Source organism: Peromyscus californicus, unplaced genomic scaffold (genome assembly GCF_007827085.1).
Source record: "Peromyscus californicus insignis strain IS unplaced genomic scaffold, ASM782708v3 Scaffold_22__1_contigs__length_63687245, whole genome shotgun sequence".
NCBI classification, from domain to species: domain Eukaryota; kingdom Metazoa; phylum Chordata; class Mammalia; order Rodentia; family Cricetidae; genus Peromyscus; species Peromyscus californicus.
In genome coordinates, this window is record NW_026294525.1 from 33,712,071 (window position 1) to 33,737,424 (window position 25,354).

The 25,354-nt window shown below is 39.2% G+C and overlaps 1 protein-coding gene across 9 annotated transcripts in view; it reads right to left on the minus strand.

Annotated features, from left to right (window-relative positions):
- The window catches only part of L3mbtl3 (L3MBTL histone methyl-lysine binding protein 3), a 114,778-nt gene that overhangs the window by 26,509 nt on the left and 62,915 nt on the right, over nt 1–25,354 (minus strand). For all 9 annotated transcript variants that reach the window (XM_052751238.1, XM_052751242.1, XM_052751236.1 and 6 more), the window contains 5 exons: nt 24,918–24,994; nt 19,032–19,117; nt 17,291–17,401; nt 8,313–8,427; nt 6,505–6,607 (listed from right to left, as the gene is read on the minus strand). In XM_052751238.1, coding sequence (XP_052607198.1) covers nt 6,505–6,607; nt 8,313–8,427; nt 17,291–17,401; nt 19,032–19,117; nt 24,918–24,994 — 492 coding nt within the window. The remainder of the gene's footprint in view (nt 1–6,504; nt 6,608–8,312; nt 8,428–17,290; nt 17,402–19,031; nt 19,118–24,917; nt 24,995–25,354) is intronic.

Genomic DNA, 25,354 nt, shown 5'->3' on the forward strand with positions numbered 1-25,354 from the left:
TCCTCCCAAGCTCAAGCCTCTGCTCTGACAAAGGAATTAAGTTGGTCCAAAGGAATTAAGATGATCCCAGTCGTCTCTGATGCCCTGTTAGGCCATTCTCTCTAGTGCATGTTTTTCACTGAACTTATGTACTTCAATTTTTAGCAACAAAAGAAAAAATCCAAAGATAATGTTTTGGTTTCTTTAGACAGAGAGTATAGTGCTAATCCAGCAGCCACATACGTACAGTTCAACTCCATTCACCCTTAAGATCCTGGCTGAACAAGCAGCGAACTACAGTGTGTGTATTTACTTTGGACGGCATCAGGGTTGAAGGACACACCACCAGCTTTAAACAATGGGAAGCCATGGAGGAATTTTGGATGGCCTAGGTCCCCAGTGAAACACCAGTTACAAAGCAGACAATTGTGTTCAAGCTCTGTGAAAACAGCCTTTTGCTTTTGTTGTTGACTAAACGAAACACTTGAGGCCAGTTCAGAGAAAGGCAAGATGGTGGTCAGGAGCCTTGCTGTCTAAATGCCTGTGAGTTTTTTGTTTTGTTTTTCTTTTGAAAACAGATTGCCCTAGCTCTTTCAACCTTTCAATTGAAAGAGGAACGATCCTGGCCTTCTGAAGAAAGGCCCTAATGAGCGAGGAAATCTGCCCTATCAAGGGGACCATGTGATGGTCAGCCACAGATGTGCGCCAAGCCTCTCTCTTCCTTCCAACCCTGAGGAACCCTCATGCTTACACCCGCACAGGGTGGAGAAGAATGCCAGCTGGCTCCTGAAGTTGGAGGTGACGACTTAAAGAGGATGCGACAAGACACAGCAGAGAGCCACTGTAACGGCAGAAGGAGAAATGCTTCAGGTAGAACCAGGGTGCCTGGCGAAGTGCTCTGGTGCCTCATCCACGCACGGTGATGAGCAAGCACAGTTACTGAGGCTGAGTTGTCATTTCAAAATGATGATGCCAACACAGGTGAGCATGCCTTCCCCAGGTGAACAATCTCCTTGCCTGGCATTCATCCCCACCGTCATGGAAGCAGCTCCAAGAGAGCGCTCACTTGCCAGATACAAAAAAAATGAGGCTTCAAAGCGGACTTGTAGAGCGTCACACAGTTCTCGGTGGAGTTCCATCATAAACACTGGCTCCTGTTTAATGGCTACACAATATGAGTAAATATTAGCCGGTGTTATGGAAGAATTTCCTTATTCATAATCCGCGGCAATGACATGGATCTGAAAGCACCATCAAAGCACTGCGGCTGCCCACCTCTTACAGTGCACGCAGCTCTATGTGTTGCAACTTTCTCGGTGCTGGGCAGGGTTCCAAGTCCTTTACATGAATTAATTCTTTCATCACACCATGCCTATGAATGCCATCGTCACCTAGGTTACACATGAAGACATTGGCGGAGAAAGGTAAAATACCGTTTCAAGATCCTAAGGCTTACCTGCTGCCTTTCAAGGCAAGCCAAGATACAGATGTAAGAGTTTTCTCCTATCTTGTCTCCCATTATCTACCCCTTGGGATATGAGTTACAGTGAAACTCATAATTAACCACTTGGTCAAGGACTTGAGATCACTACCATGCCTGTTGTTTAAAGGAACAAAAGATAGGCAGGATTCTCATCACCATCATGACCACTAAGTGTTCTAGTCAACGTTTCTTCTGTTGCATTAATACAAAGCTATGCGTTTTTCTTGTTGTTGTTGTTTTTTCTTTTTGCTTTTTTGTTTGTTTGTTTTTTGAGACAGGGTTTCTCTGTGTAGCTTTGGTGCCTGTCCTGGTGCTGTAGCCCAGGCTGGCCTTGAACTCACAGAGATCCGCCTGGCTCTGCCTCCCGAATGCTGGGATTAAAGGCGTGCTCCACCACTGCCCAGCTAAAGGCTAGGCTCACAACCAAAAATAAACCTACATTTCTAAATAAGATTTATTTTTAATCTGCGTGTGTGTGTGTGTGTGTGTGTGTGTGTGTGTGTGTGTGTGTGTGTGTGTGTGTATTGGGATATGCACATGTGAGTACGGGTGCCTACAGAGACTAGAGGCATGAGCTGCCCCAGAGCTGTGGTTATAGGCAGTTGTGAACCACCCATTGCGGGTACAGTTCCAATTTAGTAACATTTTGAAATTGGAAAACCCCTCAGGGTTTATTAACTTCTATGGAAAGAGCAGATTCTCATTGGCCTTACAATGAAAAATTTCTAGTTTTTCACCTAATGTATTTAGCGACTAAATTTTAGTAAGGTTTGATTTATTAGTGTGTTTGCATTCCATCATGGGTGTTCATTTTCTCTCATGCTCATTCCTTCTCTCTCCCTCTTTTCCTCCTTCCTTTCTTCCCTCCTCCTTTTCCTCCTTCACTCTTTCTCCCCTCCAGTTACCATCCAAATAAAGTCCTTTCAGGAAAGAACAGTACAAATCCTGTGAGACCCTTCCCTAAAATGACTTTATTATGGTAAAAATATTAGCAAATCACTGTACACCAGCCACTTGACAAATATTTGCCCCCAGAGCCTCTCAGGAGGCTGTTTGTAAGTAAAAGGGCTGCCTTGTCCTCTGCTATCCACTGCCATGCTAAAATCCCTCTTAGTTATAACTTGCCATGCTTAAACAATTAGGCAACACATTGAGTTTAAGCATCCACATAGTTACTCTCACACACAATACTGACAAACACCCAGGACAGGCTGTATCAGGTGACTCTGGACAGGGGCCTGATGGGAGAAGAGAAATAAAGGCCATTCTGGGCTGGATTGAGTTCTGCTTCTATCAGAGTACCGTCCAGGGCACTTACTCAACCGTGTAAGTTGTACTTTTCCTCACCATCTATAAGTGGTGCTCAACCCATAGACTTGCAGAAAGGATTAAATGTGCTCCTACACACAGGCTTAGAACAGTGGCTATGAGAGAGGAAGACAAATATATCCCGCACATTATTTTTACCTTACAAACGAGGTATTTGACCTGCACTGTGTCAGGAAAAAAATCAGTAAAAGTAAACAGTGATATGAAAAACTCCATAAGACATATTTAGGAGGGCTCTATTCCCTTCAGAAATAGCTAATGCTTTACTGAGTACTACCATTCCTACTGCCTCAGATATAGGGCCCGTCTTCTGTGCAGTCACCAAAGCCAGCTGGCCCCAAGCAGGCACTCAACAGTATATGAGAGTTAGGTGGATGGATGCTGAATGAAAACCAGTTTTCAGATGTGCGGCCACGGTTATTAATTTGCAAAACACTCCATGGATTTCAAAAATATTCTTTGGAGACTGGAGGAAATAAATGTTCCCTTGTTTAATTTCTAAAAGATCACATTTTATATATCAAAGATGTACTTCTGAAGGCAATAAATATGTAGAATACCTACTTTTATGTAACTTCAGCTCCCTTAACCTCAAGTGGGTTTTTCCCATTCTCAGACCTCTGAGTAAGCCAAGAGTGAAACAACTAAAGAATGCCAACTATAACTCCTATTTACACTTTCTTCTGGAATCAGAATTAAGCAAGCTGACTATGGAATATCTCTAGAGATGAGAATACCGCACCACATATCCAACTCTCACTAATCACATTTCACATTAAAGAAAGGTTGCATCCTCAAACTGTGTTACCAAATGCATACTCTGCTTCTAACGTTTCTGAGATCAAACATAATTTGTAATCTTCAGAGACAGTCATAAGCAAATGCTAGCCAAACTACAGTCTTTTGCTTATGTGTTCATAAAACTATCCTTACTGAAAGAGCAACCTTCTTTGTTATCTATGTAAAGAATGTATGTTTTGATTTATTCAGTTTCCCAGTAAATTAATCCAAAGAGAATTTTCTCATTATGTTTTCCTAAGCACAGCATTCTCAGCAAGGACAGAAATAATTGCCAGTGAAATGAACCTTTCAGGGAATATGTATGATGCAGCAAGCTAATCCACAAGTGTACTGATGAGATGGAAAACAGGCTGGGCCCGCTAAGGATTAATGTCCTGCCAAGAAGACAGCGTGGAGCATTGTAAATTATACAGACTGCACAAGGAGTGTAGAAAACCTGTGCACAGGCTGGGAAGGGTGAAGAGCAGAACCTGGACCATGCCGTTAGTTCTCACAGTTTTATTCTTCTGTCCAGAGACCCAGCCCACCAACTCTGCACAAGACAGAGACCGCAGGAGCCATGCCCTGCATGCACAAGAAAACCAGTATAGTTTTTTGGTCAAGCCTTGTCTTTTCAGTCATAAAGTATACTCTGCCACTCCTTCAAGAAAACGAGCAGTTCTCAAGCATGGTTCCAATTACTCCAAGTTTCCTTACCACATTTCTGCATAAGTTATTCTCTGAGTCTTCCCATCATTTACCCCTTCTAGCAACAAACACAATACCACCTGTCATATCCAATCTATCAAGAAACTCCCCAAAGACAACCACGAGATTGTGGGAGCAGCTGGGCTGAAGGAATCTAAGGGTAAAGGCCGTCCTGACGAGGGACTAGTGATGTGACGTGGTTGTCACTACAGACTTCGCTGCCACAAACTGTCCTACTTGGACCTAATGAGTCTACGAGCCTATGCACATGGTGTGGTATTCTCATCTCTAGAGATATTCAGTATGCACAGTGCTGTATGGTGGGTTTCCTTCCAGAGCTAAATGCAAATTTTAAATAGCCAACTGGATCCTAACAACACGCCAGTATTTAACCAATTTAAAACTTTCTCGGTTCTTTTAATTTGAGGAAATTGCCTTTAGTCTAATGAACATCACGAGACTGTACAGTAGCAATGTAGATGAGCCAAAGATCCTCATTTTAGTTATGATTTTGTATCTTATACTTGAAATGATGCAGTGTTGAGTGGAGAGCCTGGGTATGAGACCGAGTCATGGAGCAGTGCTCTGAGGGGTGGTGAGATGGCAAAGGTCAAGACCAGAGCCTGCAGCTCCCCTCACCAGTGGCAAGAGAAGACAAGTTATCATGCCTATGGAACACTAGACTTGGGCTCACCACAGCTGGTGGGAAAAGAAGTTCCTCTATACCAGTGTTGTTCTGAAAGCCAGCCCATTCACATTAAGCAACAGAACACAAAGTAGGCAAATGCTTGATAAATGTTACACGTTCTGATTGAAAAAACAAAAAAAAAGAAAACTGTTTTTCAAAAGAAACCACTGAACAACAGACTTTCGATTTAGGAAGTAAGTCTTGCACTTGGACTGATCTATTAGCTGAAGAGTGATCCAGCCGCCTTCATGAGATACAGCTAATAACTCCTACAATGCAGTGTCTTCAGTAGAGCTTAAATTAATGCTCTATCTTTGGTTTGCAGCCATATGAGTGGCACAAAGGGTTTAAAAATGGGTATCTGCAAACGGAATCATCACCCTGTCTCTGTGCACTTTTTATTCTGGAACACAATGAACATCAGAGAAACAAACAAAAAAAAAAAAAAAAAAAAAAAAAAGGAAGATAAGCAACACTTGTGGATGCAAAGAGATGGGGGGGGCGGTTCTCACTGCACCCAGGTGAAAATAATACACCAATTTTGCAAGTCTCATTAACCCTTTCTTAGAAGAATAGGTAGCAATATTTCTGAATGTCTTTATTGTTACAGAGAGGGTCCACAGGGGCCATAGCATGTGTGGAGGTCAGGGGAGAGCTTTCTGGGCTGTTTCTCTCTTTCTACCATATGGATTCCAGATGGAACTCAGGTTGCCAGGCTTAGTGGCCCTTACACACTAAGCCATTTCACTGACCTATAATTTCAAAAATTTAAAGAACCAGACTCATAACCCTATACAAACTAGATATGAGATAATTTTCCCAATGAGTAATACAATTAGCATGTTTCTGTAACTTACACTGATAATTATTACCATGTTAATACATATTCAAATAGGTGATGCTTTTGTCCCTTAGAAATCCCACTAAATCATAAGAATTTATTTCAGTAATATTTTTAAATGTTTATGAAGATCCCCAAATCACCTGAACATCAAATTTTTATTGTATTTTTGGGTTTTTTGAAGTTTCTTACAATTAAAAAAAATATTGGGAAAAAAATCACTTTTCTGACCACTAAATCCCACATTTGGTTGTATTGTTTTGTGATGTTCATTGCTAATCTACAATATCTCATCTTCTTATTCAAACTGTAAAGTCACCCACCCATATTATTATTCCATTCAATAATTTCAACAGGACCTGCCTTCATTAACGGTAACCTTCAAATAACTATTTTAGAAGCCATGGATCTGTAAAACTAGCCAAGCTTAAAAAACAAACAAACAAACAAAAAACACCAAATAGCTAAAGTAAATCTATTTTAAACAGTGAATGAATGTTCTCTCAGGAAGATTTAACTTTAGATATAGCCTTCATTTTTACAGTCTCCATGGTAACCACACTTCTTATGGCTCTGAATATAAAATCAGTTCACATCTGTTTCTTATAGAAGAAAATCATCTTCTACATTCACAGTTAGGCACCTTTTAAACAAGCATGCACAAAAGTCCCCATGGAAGTAGTGGCAAGTACGTACCTCTGATTGCCCAGGTACCGCGATTTTTTAAAATGACCAACCCCTTTGCAGCCTAGAGTTGGACATCCCCCGGTTTCGGATGGCTCCATCAATTCTGCAGGGCCTACAACAAAAATAATAAAAAGATAAGGTAAAAAAGAAAAATTCAACAAGAAGTTGAGCAGAAAGCTAAAGATCTGAATGTCTAGGATGAGAATAGGGCAGAGAAAAAATACTCCATTTCTGGAACCATTTTCTACATGCATACATGTAGAAAAACAAGTAGTTCTTATAAAAATTTAATTTTTTTTAACATCTCTATTTTTAAAAATATTCTCCATGGTTCATTCTGTCACAAAGTTTATATTTCTTTAATACTGAAATGGTAAATTTTGATCTAACCTTATTTTAAAACGTCACACAACAGAGATATTTAAATCTGACTTGACAGGAATATTTGAAAGAACTGTTATCAAATAAAAAATTGCATAAGAATGTTCAATGTGAAAAATTCAAACACTAGATCGTAGAATAAAATTGAAACACCATGTTGGAACCACTTCAGCCAACTGAGTGGCCAGGGCTGGAATGCAGAGGAACAGTTACCAACATCAACAGCTCTTCTATATTTCAGATTCTCTGTCATCCACCAATGCAGATGAATGCCCTCCTGGCTATGGCTCCAACATTCCGATGTACAACTGTATCAAGTTTAGGATTTTCATTTTGCTTCATAAAAGGAACAATACAAATGTGTATCTAAAATAGTCTCATCTGGTTTTGGACTTGACTTTCACATTTTATAATAGTAATATTCTTCATGACTACGCTTTCTATAAAAACTATATGCAGCCAGGCGGTGGTGGCGCACGCCTTTAATCCCAGCACTTGGGAGGCAGAGCCAGGCGGATCTCTGTGAGTTCGAGGCCAGCCTGGTCTCCAAAGCGAGTTCCAGGAAAGGCGCAAAGCTACACAGAGAAACCCTGTCTCGAAAAACCAAAAAAAAAAAAAAAACAAAACTATATGCCATAGTTTATTTAACTAACACTTGCTTCCAACTTTGTTACTTTAGACATTCTTCTATTAGAAATATGCACATGGATGGCTATGCACCCTCAGTCTACATATAGCTCACATGAGTAAAGATACTCATAAGGAAAGAATATTAATTATTTTTTAAAAACTGACTGTAGTATATTGCATTTCTTGTATTTTCTCATACGAAGTATATATTCTTTAAGATTGAGAACATGATATCTCCCTCTGTCTGTCTGTCTCTCTCTCTCTCTGTGTATGCTTTTTTATTGAACTGAATTTGAGTCTTTATTGAGTGAACTAAAAATCTGGGCATAGAATAAATCACAAGGCAGAGGGTGTCCTCTTTTATACTTTTACCAGTTTCTGCCAATGGTAACATTTTCAAGGGTACAGTATCAGGTCCCTATTGGGATACTGAAATTTTAATAGTCTGACAAATTATCTTCTAAAAATTGGCACTAATTGTAAAAGGCTATGTTTATTTCTAAATGAAACTCAAACCAGCACACCTTACTTATTTAGGCAATATGATTTTTCTTTTATAATTTTTGTTGTATGTGTGTGTGTATGTGTGTGTGTGTGTGTGTGTGAGAGAGAGAGAGAGAGAGATAGAAAGAGAGAGAGAGAGAGAGAGAGAGAGAGAGAGAGAGAGAGCACACATACATGCTGTTGGCAAATCAAAAGAGAAGAAATATATGGAGAAACAGAAATGGAGAAAGAGAAGACAAAAGCTTAAGCACATTATTCAGAAAAATGAAAACGTTGATCACAGCTATCTATGTGTATCTTACTTAGGGGAGCCTGAAGAGGGTGTCCAGTCTTGGAACACCAGCCTACAGGGTGAATATCTGGAGAGTCTGCGTCTATCCAGTAGTCATAGCAACTGCTCCAGCCATCGAAGTGAACCTGGGTAATAGAAAAATACAGTCATAAGGATTCCTGCGGCAAAACTTCCATCCATGGCATGAGCCTTCTGATTATACAGTATATTTAACACCCAATAAATCACTTCAATTATTTAAAATGCTTCACTCACAACCTGAGACAAAAAAAATGCTTTTGAAACTACCAACAAATTATCTAGTCATCAATAACTGCCTTCCCAAAGATGCATCCGAGGTAGCCGTGCTACAGGTTTATTACACATATCCTTAAACACTGTTAGCAAATGAAGAATAGGAATCATGGATAACATCTTCAAACAAGCAAAGGAAACACAAACACCGCTGAGGTGATTTAGAAATCAGGGAACAGGGGAAGGAAAAACAGGAAGAGTGGAAAGAAAGACCTTTGAGGTAAATATGAAAGGAAAATGTTTTTTAAATACTTTGCCTGCTAGAAACACACCTGACTTAAAAAACAACCCTGAACCATACCATTTTAAAATAGTTTTTCTCTTTTATAAAGATTTATTTTTATTTTATATGTATGGGTATTTTGCCTGCATGGATGTCTGTGTACCACGTGCATGTCTGGTGCCCACAGAATCCCCCAAAACTATAGTTACAGTTTTTGTAAGCTTCCGTGTGAGGGTTGGGGATTAAATCTGTGTCCTCTGGAAGAGCTGCTAGTGCTCTCAACCACTTACCCATCTTTCCAACTCCTAGATAGTCTTTCTTGTAAATAACCATAGTGTCTCTCAAGATACGTTATAAAGTGGTCACAGTTGATATTGTTACTGGTCACTAAAGTAAAGAGCGGTGGTCTTTTAGGGAATGTCACTAGTTACCAGCCATCTATCTTTTGGGTACATACACATATTACATACACACACGTAATATATTACCTTTTACAATGAGAGGATATATTAAAGTACTTCATATATTTTACTTTTAGGTCAAGTTTGCCAATTAGACTTCTGAAGTGTATGAATCTTTCAATCTTTACAAGACAATAAATATTCTAGAAGAATGCATGAGTAAACACAGTATAATTATGGAGAGAGACCAAACTAAGTCTATAAAAAGTAACACTGATCAATTAATTTAATTACATAAAAAGGTAAAGCTTCAGATGGTTAATCTCACTGGATAAGCCAAGATGAAAGACCCCCAAACACACTTACTATACAAGTGACAAAGCCCTTTCCTCCTTATTAAGCCCCAATCTATGAATAAGAAAAAAATGAGACTGCAACAGGAAGATGGTAAATAGATCCAAATGGCTCATCATCAAGAAAATAAGTATAAATTGTTGGTAAATATATGAAGAGACAATCAATTTATTTGCAATGTAAAATGTACAAATGAAAAGTACAAGATACTATCTCTCATCAGCCTGCCCCAAATATTCACATTTTGTTGAGCCCTACTGCTGGAAGCAGAAAGGGAATTCCCATAGACCACTGACACTGACCAAAAGGTCTGGAGCACTATTTGCCAATAGCAATCAACATTTCAAACATACTGTCTTTGACTTATCAAAAAGGATACTAAAAAGTAACTCATCATTTATCGGGAAAACAGTATGCAGTTATTAAAAATACATACACATGCATGTGGGCTTGAAGTAATGTAACTTCTCAAGCCTACAACTCAAGTTTTCCTAGAATTGAAGCCCTAAAGACTACCTCTCCTGGAGGAAGTCATGGAAACTATCCTAAAGAGGGGATAGAGCTCACAGAGATAAATTGGCTAGCTAATCAGCAGATAGTTCGAAGGAACCAGGCCAAGAATAGAAAATAAAGTCATTTATTATTCACATACAAAAAATATAAAACATCATTTAAGGCTAGTTAGCTTTGAATGCTTCCTTTCCTTTGATCAAAAATAATGTCAAAACAACAATGAGAATGATATTCATAATTTGCTGAAAATAGAAAGTCATTGCATCAGTGCTACCACAAAATGAGTAATGACAATTTATGTTAAATTTTATTTTAAACGTTCTAGTTTTCAACTAACCATAGTAAGTTATTTTTGTTTTACTTTGAACCTGAAGCTTTGATGTTTGTGATGTTACTGTTCCCGATTCTTTTTCTTTTACACTAGACTTCGCGTTCATGTAACTCATGCTGCTTCCACTGCATATAAACAACTAAATGTTATACGATTTATCTAGCTGTCTGAGTAAGTGTTCTCACAAGGTAAACGGCTCTCCATCCTTTGGAAGAACACCATAACTGCCTGTGAACACTGAGGAGGAGAGGGAGGGGCTGTGTCTGAGCCCATCGTATTGTTGCAATAGTAGTGTGAATGTTATGGGGGCAATCAAATATTTCCTTCTTGGATTCAAGGCCTGGTCCCCAGGAGGAACTCATGCCTATTACTGTAAATGTGGTCAAGAGCTGGTGGCTCCAGGGGCAGCATTCATTACTACCATTTTGCTAAATGGACATCTGATCAAACTGCTTATCAATACTCATTTTTATAGCCATAGGTTCGTGCTGCTCTCAGCCTGCACCTGAGAAGCTTCTTAGTGTGCTAGGCAGCGGTTAATATGAGATGCATAACCAGCTAAGATGCTGAGAATAAAGGACCCTACGTGGGCCATCTCTTCAACCCAGTCCAAGGCTCAGGGAATACTGAGGAACATGGGGTAGAAAAAGTAGAAAAGTTGGAGTCCTACCCTCCCTGAAGATCTACTGGCGGAAAGGGTATCACACTCATCAGTGACATAGCCATTGATAAGTTGCCTACTTTGAGTAAATAGCTTCCTACCCATGTTCAGGCAGGAAATCCTATTTCAACCAAGTGGGTCACATATCATAAAAGACATGACAATAAAAGGAGGGCCTCTTCACATAAGTGTTCAGCAGAAGTGGGACGACAAAGTCTACTAAAGGGATACAATGACTAAAATTAATCATATACATGAATGAGACTGTCAAAGACTGAAAACTAAACTCCAAAAAGGAATAATAAGGTGCAAGGTCAACATACAGCATGAGAAACTTACATAACAAAAGAGAAACGAGAATATCTATGATGCTCTCCCATTACAGACATTATCATACATGTGGTGATTTGAATGAGATGGCCCCTGTAGTGGGTGGAACAGTTTTGGGAGGAAGTAGGAGGTACGGCCTTATGGGAGAGGTATGTTACTGGGTGTGGGTTTTGATGTCTCAAAAGCCTATGTCAGGCCCAATCTCTCTCTCTCTCTCTCTCTCTCTCTCTCTCTCTCTCTCTCTCTCTCTCAATAAAAGCTCTCTGTTACTGCTTAAGCACCACGTCTGCCCACCTGTTGCCATGCTCCTCTTCATGATAGCCATAGACCAACTCTCTGAAACTATAAGCAAGGCCCCAATTAAGTGATTTCTTTTAAAAGTTGCCTTGGTCATGGTGTCTCTTCACAGCAATAGAAAAATAACTAAGACAATACATTAAAAATAAATCATTAATAATGTTGAATTTTTTATTAAATTTCTAGAGAAAATAGATGCTAATAAATTCCTAAAGAAAATGGATCAAAGTACAGAACCAACAATTTTACTACTTAAATCAATAGTTTAGGGAAAAGAATACACTTTTCACCTAGAAGTATAATTCAGTCTTTATAAAAACATCCCATATATTACAGATAATTTTAATATTATATTTTTATAAAATACAGTATTTCTTTAAAGGACAGATTTGGTTGGACCTTTTGTGAATCTGAAAGGTAATTCAGAAAAACACATTTTAGGTATAGATGCTTGCCTCTTCTGTCCTCTGATATTAAAGCCATATGTGACTGGGAAATGGCTCCCGTGTTTGTAGGATAAAAACAAGTGAAGGAAGTACTTTTCCATCATCAGAACAAATGGTTGAAATGTAGCTTCTAAAAGTAGAGTCAGGACCAGAACATAGACTCATCCTGGAAACTGTGTGTGAGAAGGCCCTCTTCTTCCCCAAGGTAGTCAGGACATGGGGAGGCCTGCCCCCACATGTACCAGGGTAATGCTCTTTTTAAGGAGCAGAATTTTGATTTTCAGGAAACAGAGAAAAATCCTGAACTCTAGGATATGACTTCCTAGGTTCTGCCTTCCCCAGGGGAAGGACCTGGATGCTGACAAAAGAGGTTTACTAAGGAGGAAAGGCTGGTATCTTGATTTCCTATACTATATCAAAAAAAAAAAAAAAGTCACACAGCATCCCCTCCTTATCCAGGACTTCACCCTCTATGTTCTCAGTTGCCTGAGGTCAACTGTGGTGTAAAAATGTCAAAGGGAGAATTCCATATTGTGATCAAAAGAGAGAGGTCAGTTTCATACATCATTTTGTAGTATACTGCTATAATTCTATTATTGTTGTTGTTACTCTTTCTATATCTAGTGCATAAATTATACTTTATTACAGTATATATGTACGCATAAATAAAACTACGGTGCATATGGGATTTTATGTGTGGATGCAGGCATACACTAGGGATCATGGAAGATAGCTCCTATAGACAAGAGAATACAGACCCATTCATATATAGACAACAATATAAGCCTCGTCACAAAAACACCTCAAATATTGTACCTTTTTCTTAATGTGAACAGATGCCCAGGATCACCTAACACATGAGAATCAATATGAAGACAGAAGTCATGCTAGTTAATCAAGAAATTTGGGAAGGGGAAGGCTGGAGCAATGTGGGAGGCTGGAGCAATGGCTCAAAAGTTAAGAGCATCTGCTGCTCTGGCAGAGGACCTGACTTTGGTTCTGAGCATCCACATCAGGTGGTTCTCAGGCCTCCAAAGGCACCTGCACACACACACACCAAAAAAAAAAAATAATAATAATAATATTTTATGAATAATTTAAGAAAATAATCAAGAAAGAGAAGAAAAACTATCAGCAGTGTCCTCAGACAGAAGCAATATTGCTTCAGGAAATAAAAAGATGCTTTTAAAAAGAAGAACAAACTAAATAACATTTTTAAAAAATTTCCTGAATAGCACACACACAAAAAATCATAATTGTAATTAAAAATGCAATAGAAAGTTTGAAAAAAGAGATAAACATAGTTCTAAGCAAACAGAATTTTGGAACATCAGCAATGCCTACAAAAACAAGTGCGTCAACCCGACAGCCGATATCAAGGCAGCAACTTCCAGAAAGAGAGCAGAGACAAGGTAGCTAGAAAGCAAAAGCAGATGATTTCAGAGCCTGCAGGACAGAGAGCTCCACAGTGGGAAGACATGAGGACCTAGTCTGACAAACAGAAAGAGGCCGTCACAGAGCTTGAGACCCCCCCCCCCCCGGAGACAGACATCCCCCAAGTGCTGCAGAAATAAGCCCATGGCCCAGACAGATGCAATCAGAGTGGCCTTGGGTCTTCAAAAGCTACAGGAGTCAGATGCCGAACAACGCAGCACTAAGGATAAAAGCTCCCTCCCTAGAATACCTCACCTAGTTGCACCGACAGTCAATACAAAGCCAGTAGATGGACATTTTCTCAAACGCAAGGAGTGAAAAGATTTCTCTCTAATACCCTTTCTTAGGAAAACACTAAAAGACATGTTTCAGCGGGACCAAAGTACACTAAGTAAAACAAGTCGTGTCATTAAACTTCGTAATTTCCAGGAAAATGAAACAGTTTGGTGTGTCAGTCAAAAGGAGTCTCAGGATATAGGCTGTGAGCCTGGCTGAGAGTACCCACTCTGCTGTAGTGGGTCGCTGAAGAGCTGGGGGAAAAACAGATCAAGCGAAAGAGATAGATATCAGCTGCTGAAAAACACACTCATGCTTTTGATTCAAAACACATCAAAGCTACTGTAGCATCTAAAAAAAAAAAAAATTCAATAAGAAGCTAGAAAGTGTTGGAAAGCAAACTACAAAAAGATCATTGACTACAGGAAAACCAAAGAAAAAAGTAATTTAAAAAGACTTGACTTAGAAATGAACAAGAGTAGTATATTCATAATAATAACACAGACAAGCGAAAACAAAACACGGCAAGATCTAAATCCTGAGGTCCATTAGAAAGAAGACAAAGCAACTTAAAATTGAACTGAGAAGCCAGTGTGGTGGCGCACGCCTTTAATCCTGACAGAGGCAAGAGGCAGAGGCAAGAGGATCTCTGAGTTTGAGGCCAGCCTGATCTACATAGTGAGTTCCAGGAAATCCAGAGCTATGTAGTGAAGTTCTGTCTCAAAACAACAATGGAAACTGAATGGAGAAACACCAGTGCATAGAAAGTATTTTGAAAACTGGAGACAAACGGTCACACACAGCTGAGGCAGACAGATGTGACTGAAGAGGGATGCAGCTATTTCATGTCCTGTCCCCAGAGCAGTAGATGAGAGCATTCATTCTGGTCCTTGCCTTCAACAGCACCTAGCAGGAACAGCTACCTTAACCACTAGAGAAGCTCAAGGCATTAATGGTGGATAGTGGATAACTTTAAAAATCAACCTTATTTGAGTTGACTTTATTCCCGAGACCTTAAAATACAAAACCACACTCGTCCTTGGCATTTTCTGCAAAAGAGAAATGATCCTACTTGCGGTATTTTCTCACAAGTTATAAGAAAAACTACTGCTGGATGCTTTTTGGTTTTTCAACACCTCTGCTGAATCTGAAACCCAGTCCCTGTCTGTCAGCTGACCTCTGAGGTGTTTAGAAGCAGGTGAGACATCTGTACAGTGGTTGAGTTGAGTTGGTGACATTCATTCTAAAAACTGGGCAAAGATGATTACCCTCCACACAGCCACAGCGGGCTCCTCTTTGGGTGCCACGGATTTAGCAGGATGTTGCATAAGATAGGGAGTCCAGCAACAAGTGAAGGGATGGGCTCTAGTCTCAAATTTTTCCATTCCTTAGTGGAAACCGTCTCACAGTATTCCATTCCTCTGGATCAAAATTCTCACACAAGCAAAAAAATAAATAAATAAATTTATTTCAAAATAATACAAAGCCTAACACTTTATAGTCTTAGTACTGTCATTATTTTTGGCTTATTTCTTTATGGAATTCACTACGAATTTGCTCTTTTGGAAAAAAAAAACAAATATTTTAACATAATAATTTAAACCTGAATATTGTGCTTCTTGATATTAGATCTGTTGAAATATTCTGCATTAATGTAATGTAGACGCATAGTAATTTATTTTTCCCATCAACTCCTGGGCTTGTTCGCAGTGTTTAGTGTTACAGTGTGGCTGTACATTCTTTGGTTTGAGCCTCTGTCTTTGCACATTCCTTCTGCTTACTTCCCCAAGCAATCGGGACCAAAATTCTTAAAGGAGAAACACCGTTCGAATATTTTGATGCTAACGTACTCTTTGGAAGAACTTGGATGCTTTATATTCCTACCCACTGTGATGGGAGGGTAAATTCATTTCCCAAACTAAAAAGTTGTCATTGTGCACACTGAACAAGTTGGTGTAACAACCACATTATCCTTGACACTTTTTTGACTGCTGGTTTACTAAAACTGGTTTGTTACTAGATGTTTATTAAAACTCTTGTTCTAAGGCACTAATTCCTTTATAATTTTCACATCACAACCAACCATAATGAATAAAAAAGTACACTAGAATGCCGGGTGGTGGTGGCACACACCTTTAATTGCAGCATTCGGGAGACAGAGGCAGGTGAATCACTGAATTCAAGTCCAGCCTGGTCCAGGACGATTAGGGCTACACAAAGAAACACTGTCTTTAAAAAAAAAAAAAAAAGGAAAGTACACTACAAAATGGTTAACATACACACAGTTTTTATATGATTTCCCAAAATTTATGATTATATCATCTTTTGTTTGGCTCTGAGGCAGAGTCTGGTTATGCAGGCTGGCCAACACTCAGGGTCTTTTGGTTTCTGCCTCTCCATTTCTAGAATTACAGGTATGTGCTACCATACCAGACTGGACTGATTGGATCTTAAACATATTGAGTTAAACATTAAAGTTTCTATTATACGGAAATAACAATTTGTATAACTTTTCATTTTATTTTAAACACTTATCAATTATCTCATTAGAAATAGCTAATGATTTATTATTATTTTGAAAAATAACTTGAAGTTAAGATTCCTGCTGCATGGAACTGAGGGTTCTTTCCTTTCTAGTACTGAATAAAGTGCTTCCTCATATCTGCCCTAGTCTCGGCCTCATCGACACAGTGATAATGGCCTCCACGGCCCCCACGGAAGCCACTACAAATGTCCAGGATGACTGCACCAAGAAACTCGTTACGATGTGCTGATAATGACTTGCTGTTTTTAGAGGCGTTATTATTCCTAACAGAAAAGTTAGCTAGGAAAAAAGTAGGACAGGTATGATTCTGGCCAAAGAGAGAAATTAGAGGTAAAACCAGAAGCCTGTGGGGCCTTTGGGCGTTGCATTGGAACCACTACACTGATACCACATGTGGATGGAACTAGTAATATTTTCTAGACACTGGCTTACTTTAAGAGAGGTATTTGATGCTTATTAATCCAATTCCAGTAAAAATCTGGTTTTATTTATAAAATTATTTATAATTACTTACATTTTATAAACTACATCTAATGGAGTCAACAAAAAAATGTAACCGCTTAAAAAGAGGGCACTATTGGAGCACAATGTACTTATTTTCTTTTTCTTCTGAAGAGAATGTTACCATAACACGTTATGTCTACTTTCTCGAAATACACATTCAAAATATGAAACTGTCATTCATAATTTGAGAAAAAATAGCTCAGGGCAATTAAAGGAAACACTTGGATGAATGCAAATCTTCAAAGCAGCAAAGCCACTTTGCATATTCCCATGGTTTTAGTAATTTAATTACAGGGCTCAAGTATACTGTCTAGCAAAGTTTCCCTTTAAGATACAGAGTAACAAAGGTCAAAGCCAACCCAGGACCAAGAACACTTACTTTTATCCTATGGTCGTCGGTATCCGCTACAGTTGCTACTCTGATAAACAGGGGATTTCTTTTGTCTACCGCTTCAAGCTTCATTTTTCTCTGGAATCCATGTGGAGGTTTCTGCCAGAACAGAAAGATGTCATGTTGTGAGGAAGAGCAGGTTGATGGACAACAACAACCACCAACAGTTGAATCGTTTAGGCTACCCGTTCTTAGACTAGCACTGAGTGACACTTTTGGGTCAAAACACACAGCTCAATACACATGCAAAGGGCAGCCTGTGTGCCCAGCTGAAGAGATGACAGAAAGGCAGAGGCAAAGGTACCATAGCTACTTATTTGATCAGCCACAGGGAAGACTAGACATTTTCCTTATGGGTTGAAGTTTCATGATATCAGTCAATAGGCATGATTTTTTTTTTTGAGGTGAGTAAAAGGTCATGATTTTATTGTCTTCATAACAAACTGGCTTAGAACCAGATCACTTGGCCTTTTCTCTTCTTATCACCTCCCAGTTCAAAATGCTCGCATCTCTTAATAGCCAGCATCCTCGTAGATCTGCAGTCGGGCTCAGCACACTCAAATCTCTAGGAAAGAAAGCTTTACACTAAGAGGAAACCGTTCCGTCTCTGAGAAAGCCGTGGGCAGAGGCAAATAAGGTGATATTATATATGGTTTTGGTAAGTTATATAAAATAACATGAAGAATTGCTGCAAGAATTCTTGGCGGCCAAGCTGGAGAAATCTTAGTTCTACCTCTCATAGAAGAGCAGACATGTAGCCTGATGCTGCTGCTGCCTCTGTATCCAGGTTAAAAACCTGCATGTTGGAAGGGTAGAGAAGAGGCAGCAAATACGGCACCCCTCAGTCTTACTCAAAAGCCTGAACAACCTTTAGGTGGAATCATAGAAATTCTTTCACAAAGTTTCTCTCTACTTATTATGGCTTTTCTCTTTAACATTCATGATGTTCTTTCTACCTTAAACTATATTTACTAATTAAGTCTACTATTAAAAACTCTAGCAATTTTTGCATAAAAGTATCATCTAAAGAAGAAAATTGTCTACAGAAGACAGGGTCATGTTTAAAAGAATGGTATTTTATTTTGAAACAGGATCTTCATACATAGCCTGGACTGGCCTTGAATTGTGGGGTTCCTCATTTACCTCTCAAATATTAGGCTGACAAATGTGTCCAGTGCCTGAGTCTTACAAAGCTATTTAGTATATTTATTTTCCCCATAAATTCATGAGAAAATATCAAGTATAAAGCAGTATATTTGAGGAGCTTGGGAAATAGTTCAGTTGGTAAAGTGCTTGCCTTGTCAGATTGCTCCTTAGAATCCACACTTCAAAAGTGGGCATGGTGGTGCACCTGTGATCCCAGGGAGGGAGGTGGAGGGAAGCAGATCCCTGTGCCTCACACCAGCAAATTAAACTACTTGGTAAGTTTCAAGCCAGTGAAACCCCCTGTCTCAAAAGCCAAGGTGAACAGTATCGGAGGGACAACATTCAAGGTTCTTCGGCATCCACCCCTATGCTTGCCTCCCCAACACACGTGCATCCACACGTACAGAAACCACAGGAACAATCTGACTTTCAAAATTGAAACACTTTGAAAGTATCTTCTTTGGCCTCCTGCTTCTTCTCATTCCGAAGTCAGCTTGGAGACCAGTTTGGTTTCTGAAGTGTTCGTGAATAAACGGCATCCTCAACACCCACAAATGACGGAGTACAAAGCAAACTCTCTCACCACTTTGAAAGCTCTTGCAGGAGCAGGTAAAGAATTGGTTTCTTCTAAGTACTTATCCCAAGAAAAGTGTTTCATGTGTGAATAGCCTGGGAAATAAAGAAAAACACGAATCCTATGAGGGTGTCATGCAGAGGGGAGTCAGAATCCCAACTGTCCTAGAAAAATCATGACAGATCAGCAGTGTAACCCAGGAAAGAAGGCGCCCGCCCCCAGGAAAACACGCTCCTCCAGAGCATGTTCACAATGATTAGTTCCATTCTTACCATTGATTCTGACTTTTGTACTTTTTAGATGAGGTTATAGGAAATAGCTTTATTAAAATGGTGAAATAACACATGGGGTTTACAAGTACTATTTATGAAATATTTCAGATAACTCCTCCTTTGTTAGGCTCAATAAAGAAACACGGCTATATCACAGAGTATTTTTTAAAGTATGTGTAAAAATAACCCCACTTCTCCTCCCTGCTGCCTTTTGTTTCCTCTAGAGCCCCCAAATCCATTAGGCAGGCACAACAGTGGCTTATTAGGGTGCAAAATTTGCCACAGAAAGGGGATTTACAAAATCCGCAAATATATTAGTTATGATGGAAGTCAGGTTTCTACCCAACTGAGAAACAGGTATAAACATGGACAGAAGAAAACTAAAATGAAGCCAATAGTTCTGAGATGTCAATCAGGGCCCATGGTATCTCTAAGAGGATTGTTTTAACACACACTAGTGCCAAAATAGAAAAGAATATAAAGTTCTCCTTCATATGCTTAAGGATGTATATTTCCTACAGTCACTGAGTTCCTGGTAGGAGCATCACCCTACTAGCACTGAGCAAATAGCAACCAGATCAGGTTTCTAAATAGCACTCTCCACTTAAAAAAAAAAAAGAAAAAGAAAAAGTCTTCGAAAGAACGGCTATAGGGCTGGGACAAGACAAGTGAGTATACGATACCCTTAGCTGTTCCAGACAGCAGTTTGCAGAAACCAAGACAAGTGTGTGAAAAAGGTAGAAGCCAGCTTAAAAGAGCTCCTACTGGGTACATCTTTGAAACAACTACCTACATGAAATCAACAATAAACTCTCGGATACAGTTAATAATCTACAGTTCTACTAAATACATTAACCAGATGAATAACTGGGAAATGAAAAAGCTAATGTTTGCAGAAGAATATCAATTAATTATATACAAAAATAGATGGAATAAGATGGAATAAAATTACCATTACCCATTAACATTTGTCAACTTAGAACAGCAATTAGTTCCAAATAGAAATATTAGCATACGGTATAACTACTGAAAGACAGATGAGATGGGAAGTAATTGCAAAATCTCAAAGACTTCGAGAAAAAAGTATTGGTAGAAAAGACTAGTAAATATCTCCTTGATTAATTCATGGTTTTAAAAAAAAAAGACTGAAATGCTGTGCCCTTGAAAGGATTATAATAAAAACACTGTGATATTCTCAAAAAAAAAAAAAAAAAAAAAAAGTACAACTTGGAGATGTGTGTAAGTGTGCTTTCCTTTAGTCCCACCACTCAAGAGGCAGGTGGATCTCTGTGACTTTGAGACGAACCTGGTCTACATAGTGAGTTCCAGGCCAGCATGCCTACCTGGTATGACCATCTCAAAAAACAAAACAAACAAATGTACAACGTGGGTCCAGTCATGAGGAAACGTCCATCCTACTCAAGTGACATCACTCTGTACAAAATGATTAGTCCGTAAGTCTCACGCCTACTAAGATTGTAATTGTCAAGAAGAGTCTAACTGGGGACCAGAAACGTCTGCAGCTGAGCAGCAATGGCAGGTGCTTTTGCATAAAGGACATTGTGGGGACAGCTGTCAGATCTGGGTGAGTCTCTGGCTCAAGTGGAAGTACAAATGAGTTTGGAAGTGGTCTTGAAACTTCTCTCCACCGGAGGATGTCTCAAAGTAATTAGAAAGGAAATAGCAAGCCTATATACACACACACATGCATTTTACAGCATATTTAATGACTGCATATGCAGATAGAACACTCACATACATAAAATACATAAATAAATAAATCTTCAAAAAACTTCAGAAACATTCCAAATAAATTACCTGATAGACCGTAAGTGCTTGGAAAGAGAAAAGCAAACTAAAACTCCAATGTGCTAAGTACAAGATATAATAAAGATCCCAGGAGAAATTAATGAAATGGAAACTGAGGAACAATATAGTCAACCACTCAAGCAGAGCTGGTTCTTTGAAAAAATTAAACTGGATTGACAATTTTTTTTAGCAGAACTAACCAGAAGAGAATGAAGATCCACAATAATAGAATTACAGGTGAAAACAAAGAGCTAAGAACAAACTACAAATAAATCCCGAGAATTATTAGTGAAACCTTGGAGTGCATACTCCAAACAAACACAAAAGACAAGGGACTTCTAGGGGGGAAATCTGAGACATGTGTAAGTTCCTGAAATGAAAGGAAGAAGCTGTGAACAACCAAACAAACGCACAAGCTACCAACCGAAGAAGCCACACAGCCTCCCAGCAGAGGAAGCCCAGAGCGGATGAATTGCTAATTCTTCCACATCTTTTAAGAAGAGCTCACTCGGGAAACTGCCGCACCACTACCAACTCACTCCATGAAGCCAACACTCTGATTCGCAAAACCTGGTAAACATACACACACACACACACACACACACACACACACACACAAGAAAAAAAGCATGAACCAATTTTCCTGGTGAACAGAGACATAAAAGTTCTCAAAACATAAAAGAATGAACATAGGTCCTCATCTCTCACCCTACAGTAAAAATTAATAGATTCAGATAAGGCCCTTAAAAACCTTAATGTCAGAATGAGTAATATCAATAAAATAAGCATCAAGAAATACTGGGGAGAATAAGACAGATCCTTGCACACTGCTGGTGGGAATACACACTGGCACCGCCATGATGGAAATTAGTGTGCCACCGGTTCCTGTACAAACTATGAATAGAACTACTATGAGGTGAAGCCACCCTTACTCCATGTACAGTTCTGTACTTTTAAAACCTGGAAGAAGTACAAGTCTGGCTGCCAGAGACACAGGCATTGTGTTTAGAGCAACACTACCCATTTTAGCCCAAATACTGAACCAGCCTAGAGGTCCATTGTCAGATGAATAAAGCAAATATGGCAGGTATACACAGTGGAATTTCAGCTAAGGAGGAAATAAAATTATGACAGTCTTAGGAAAATGGGTGGAAACAGAGATCACTATGTGTTGGAGAATATTATTTTAAGATGTGTTACTTTTGTTTATGTTGCATTTGTTTAACTTTGTGGAGCTGTGTGACTGTGCCTGTCTAAAACACTTGATGGTCTAACAAAGAACTGAACGGCCAACAGTGAGGTAGAAGAAAGGATAAGCAGGGATGGCAGGCAGAGAAAATAAATATATAGAAGGAGAAATCTGGGAAAGAAGAAGAAGTAGCTCGAGAAGGAGGAGGACTCCACAGGCCAGCCACCCAGCTACACAGCAAACCATGGAGTAAGAGTGAAAGTAAGATACACAGAAGTAAGAAGAGGAGAAAGCCCAGAGGAAAAAGACAGATGGGGTAATTTACAGTTAAGAAAAGCTGACTAGAAACAAGCCAAGCTAAGGTCAGGCATTTGTAATTAAGAATAAGCCTCCGTGTGTGATTTATCTGGGAGCTGGGTGGTGGGACCCCAAAGAGAGTAAAAGAGAAAAAACATCCAACAACAACTATGTGAGTAAAATAAGTCAGCCTCAGAAAGACATGTATCACATATTTTCTTTCATATGCAGTTTCTTGATTTCAATTTATAAGTGCATATTTGTGTATTTGTGTGTGTGTGTGTCTGTGTGTGTATTCAAAATTATTTTTAAAAGGCAAGGATTTTAACTTCAAAGAAGGGACAATAAAGACAGGCATATTTACATAATACACGAACACAGTGTAGCCAGGAGAACTGGTCAGGATATGGACAGACTGTGCATGATATTATAAAGATGATAGAAAAGTTGTCCAAGGAAACTGAATGGTTAGACCCTTCTTTTCAGACAAGAGGTAAGACTGAGCCCTTAGAGGAAAAGGAACCAAAGAGAAAGTGCATTTCTGTAAAGAACCATTCAAGTGCAGGCATGGTAAACTAGGTTCATAATTTGACTGGGATTTGTTGTTTTTATTTTTGCTTTTACTTATTTTTAATGTGGTAAGATTTATGTAAGACTGAATTTATCATTTTCGTCATCTTTGGTGTGCAGTTCTGGGCCATTAAAAACATACTCTGATACTTGGACGTTTTCCCATACAGTTCTGTACTTTTAAAAGCTTGTAAAAAAAAAAAAATTGTTGTTTTCTTCCATTCCATCACAGAAGTCTATGAAAGGCGATGGATGACCTGGTTTGGGTCTCACAAACGAAATTAGCAATAACACCACACACATCCCTTCCCAGGGACAGCATCAGGAACCCGCTATTCACTGGTTCACTGTTTATTTACCAGACTCTGCTTATGACAAAAATAGTGGTGTGTATGAGAGAACTGATAATAAACTGGGAAATAGCAAGAACCCTCACGGCAGGTTGCATGATGGTGCTGCCAGAGGACCAGCCGAAGCCGTCTTCCAGGTTCGAGCCACAGAACTATTAATGTTTTGCTTTAACTCTTTGCTACTTACATCTCTTTCATCTTCAAACTAGCCATGAAAATTAGTCAGGAAATAGGCACTCCTTTCTTCCCTTCCACCCACACGAAAACTTTGACAGTAAAAAGGACTAGATAGGCAGGTAATAGGAATGGTTGGTTCCCTCGTTTGTAATCAGGTGTTCTGAGTGTGGCACTGAGTGTTAAGGAACTGGAGGTGAATCTTAAAACATAGATAGCTGTTTGAATGGAATGAAGCTATCTCGAGAAGTTGCAAACTGGGGCTGATCTTATATGCTGCAGGCTCCATCCACAGACTAGCTGCCAGGAAACCCGGGTCTCATTTTTTTCTCTGTGATCAAGGTGGTCTGCTTTACTCTAATATGCACTGAGCCACCAGGTCTGGAGCAGTAGGGCTTCATGTCACCTGATGACCCTGCCTTTTCCTACCTGTAGGGAGCATGATACTTTCAACAGTGACATGTTCAAAAACAGTCCTTATTATGATGACGCTGATGCATCTGTTTTTTAGCCTGTAAAACCACAAGGACACTGTTCATCAGCAGTTATACTGTTTCTTGTCAAAGAGAAAACGAGTAAAATAAGAAGGCTCCACACTATTGGCAGACAAGCCCCCAAAAGCTTCAGGGAACAGAGATACTAGCTAGCACAAGCTGCAGCAACCTACGGCGGAACCAGAAATCACAGCAACATAAACAAAAGCAAATGGGTACGCTCTGAACTTAGTAGAAAAGTCTAAGGCCACAAGCTCTCACTTCAACAGGAACATCACACCTGCCAGAGCTGACCTCAACAATGCGGTCCATGCTCCACCTTCAAGACCACATCTACTTTCCTTATCTGACCAAGTTTAGCAACTGTGCACTAATATAATTAAGTCCCAAAACGACTCTCAAGTTGAAAACAGAGAACTATTTTTACAAACTTTGTCAAAGAAGATGACAATGTAAGGTTGTGAGATAAACGACGCCAATATTTAAAGTATGAGGCTCTATCAGGGGTCAGAGTTTCGGCCAGCAGTGGCTGCAGGGCTTCGTAAAGTACAGCAACAACACGCACATTTATGTGTTATCTCAGTTCCTATGGCTGCTTTCGCGCTACGACTGAGCCGAACAATTGTGACAGGGACTCCAGGACACACCAAATTAAAAGTATCTATTATCTGGCTCTTTACAGAAAAACATGGTCCACTGTTCAAGTATATGAAAAACATAGGCACATTATCAATCCAAACCTGGTGGAGTAATAAGGGTTCTTCTATGTTCTTTACACCAACCGACGGGATGAATGTGTGGACTGGATGATTCACACCTGCAAGTTATATAAATGAAAAAGCTGTAATTATTAGAGAGACAGGCAAATACTGTGAGAAAGTTTTAAGAGGAAAATTAATTAGCAATTATGAACACATTCAAGAGTTCTATTTATTACAATTTATCCAATTTGAAAAAAAAATTCTAAAGGATCTTTCATCCTTCATATAAATATATGTATGAAGTTTTCACACATATAGTGTATTTTTGCTAGATAAATATCATGTGGATTTGACACTATAGTTTTATTTTCTCAAGAAAAAAAATGTTGTTAAAGTCTAAAACTTCAAATGCAGAAAAAGTACCAAGAGAGCATCCTTTAGAAGCATCATGGGAGAAAATAAACTATGTAAAAGGA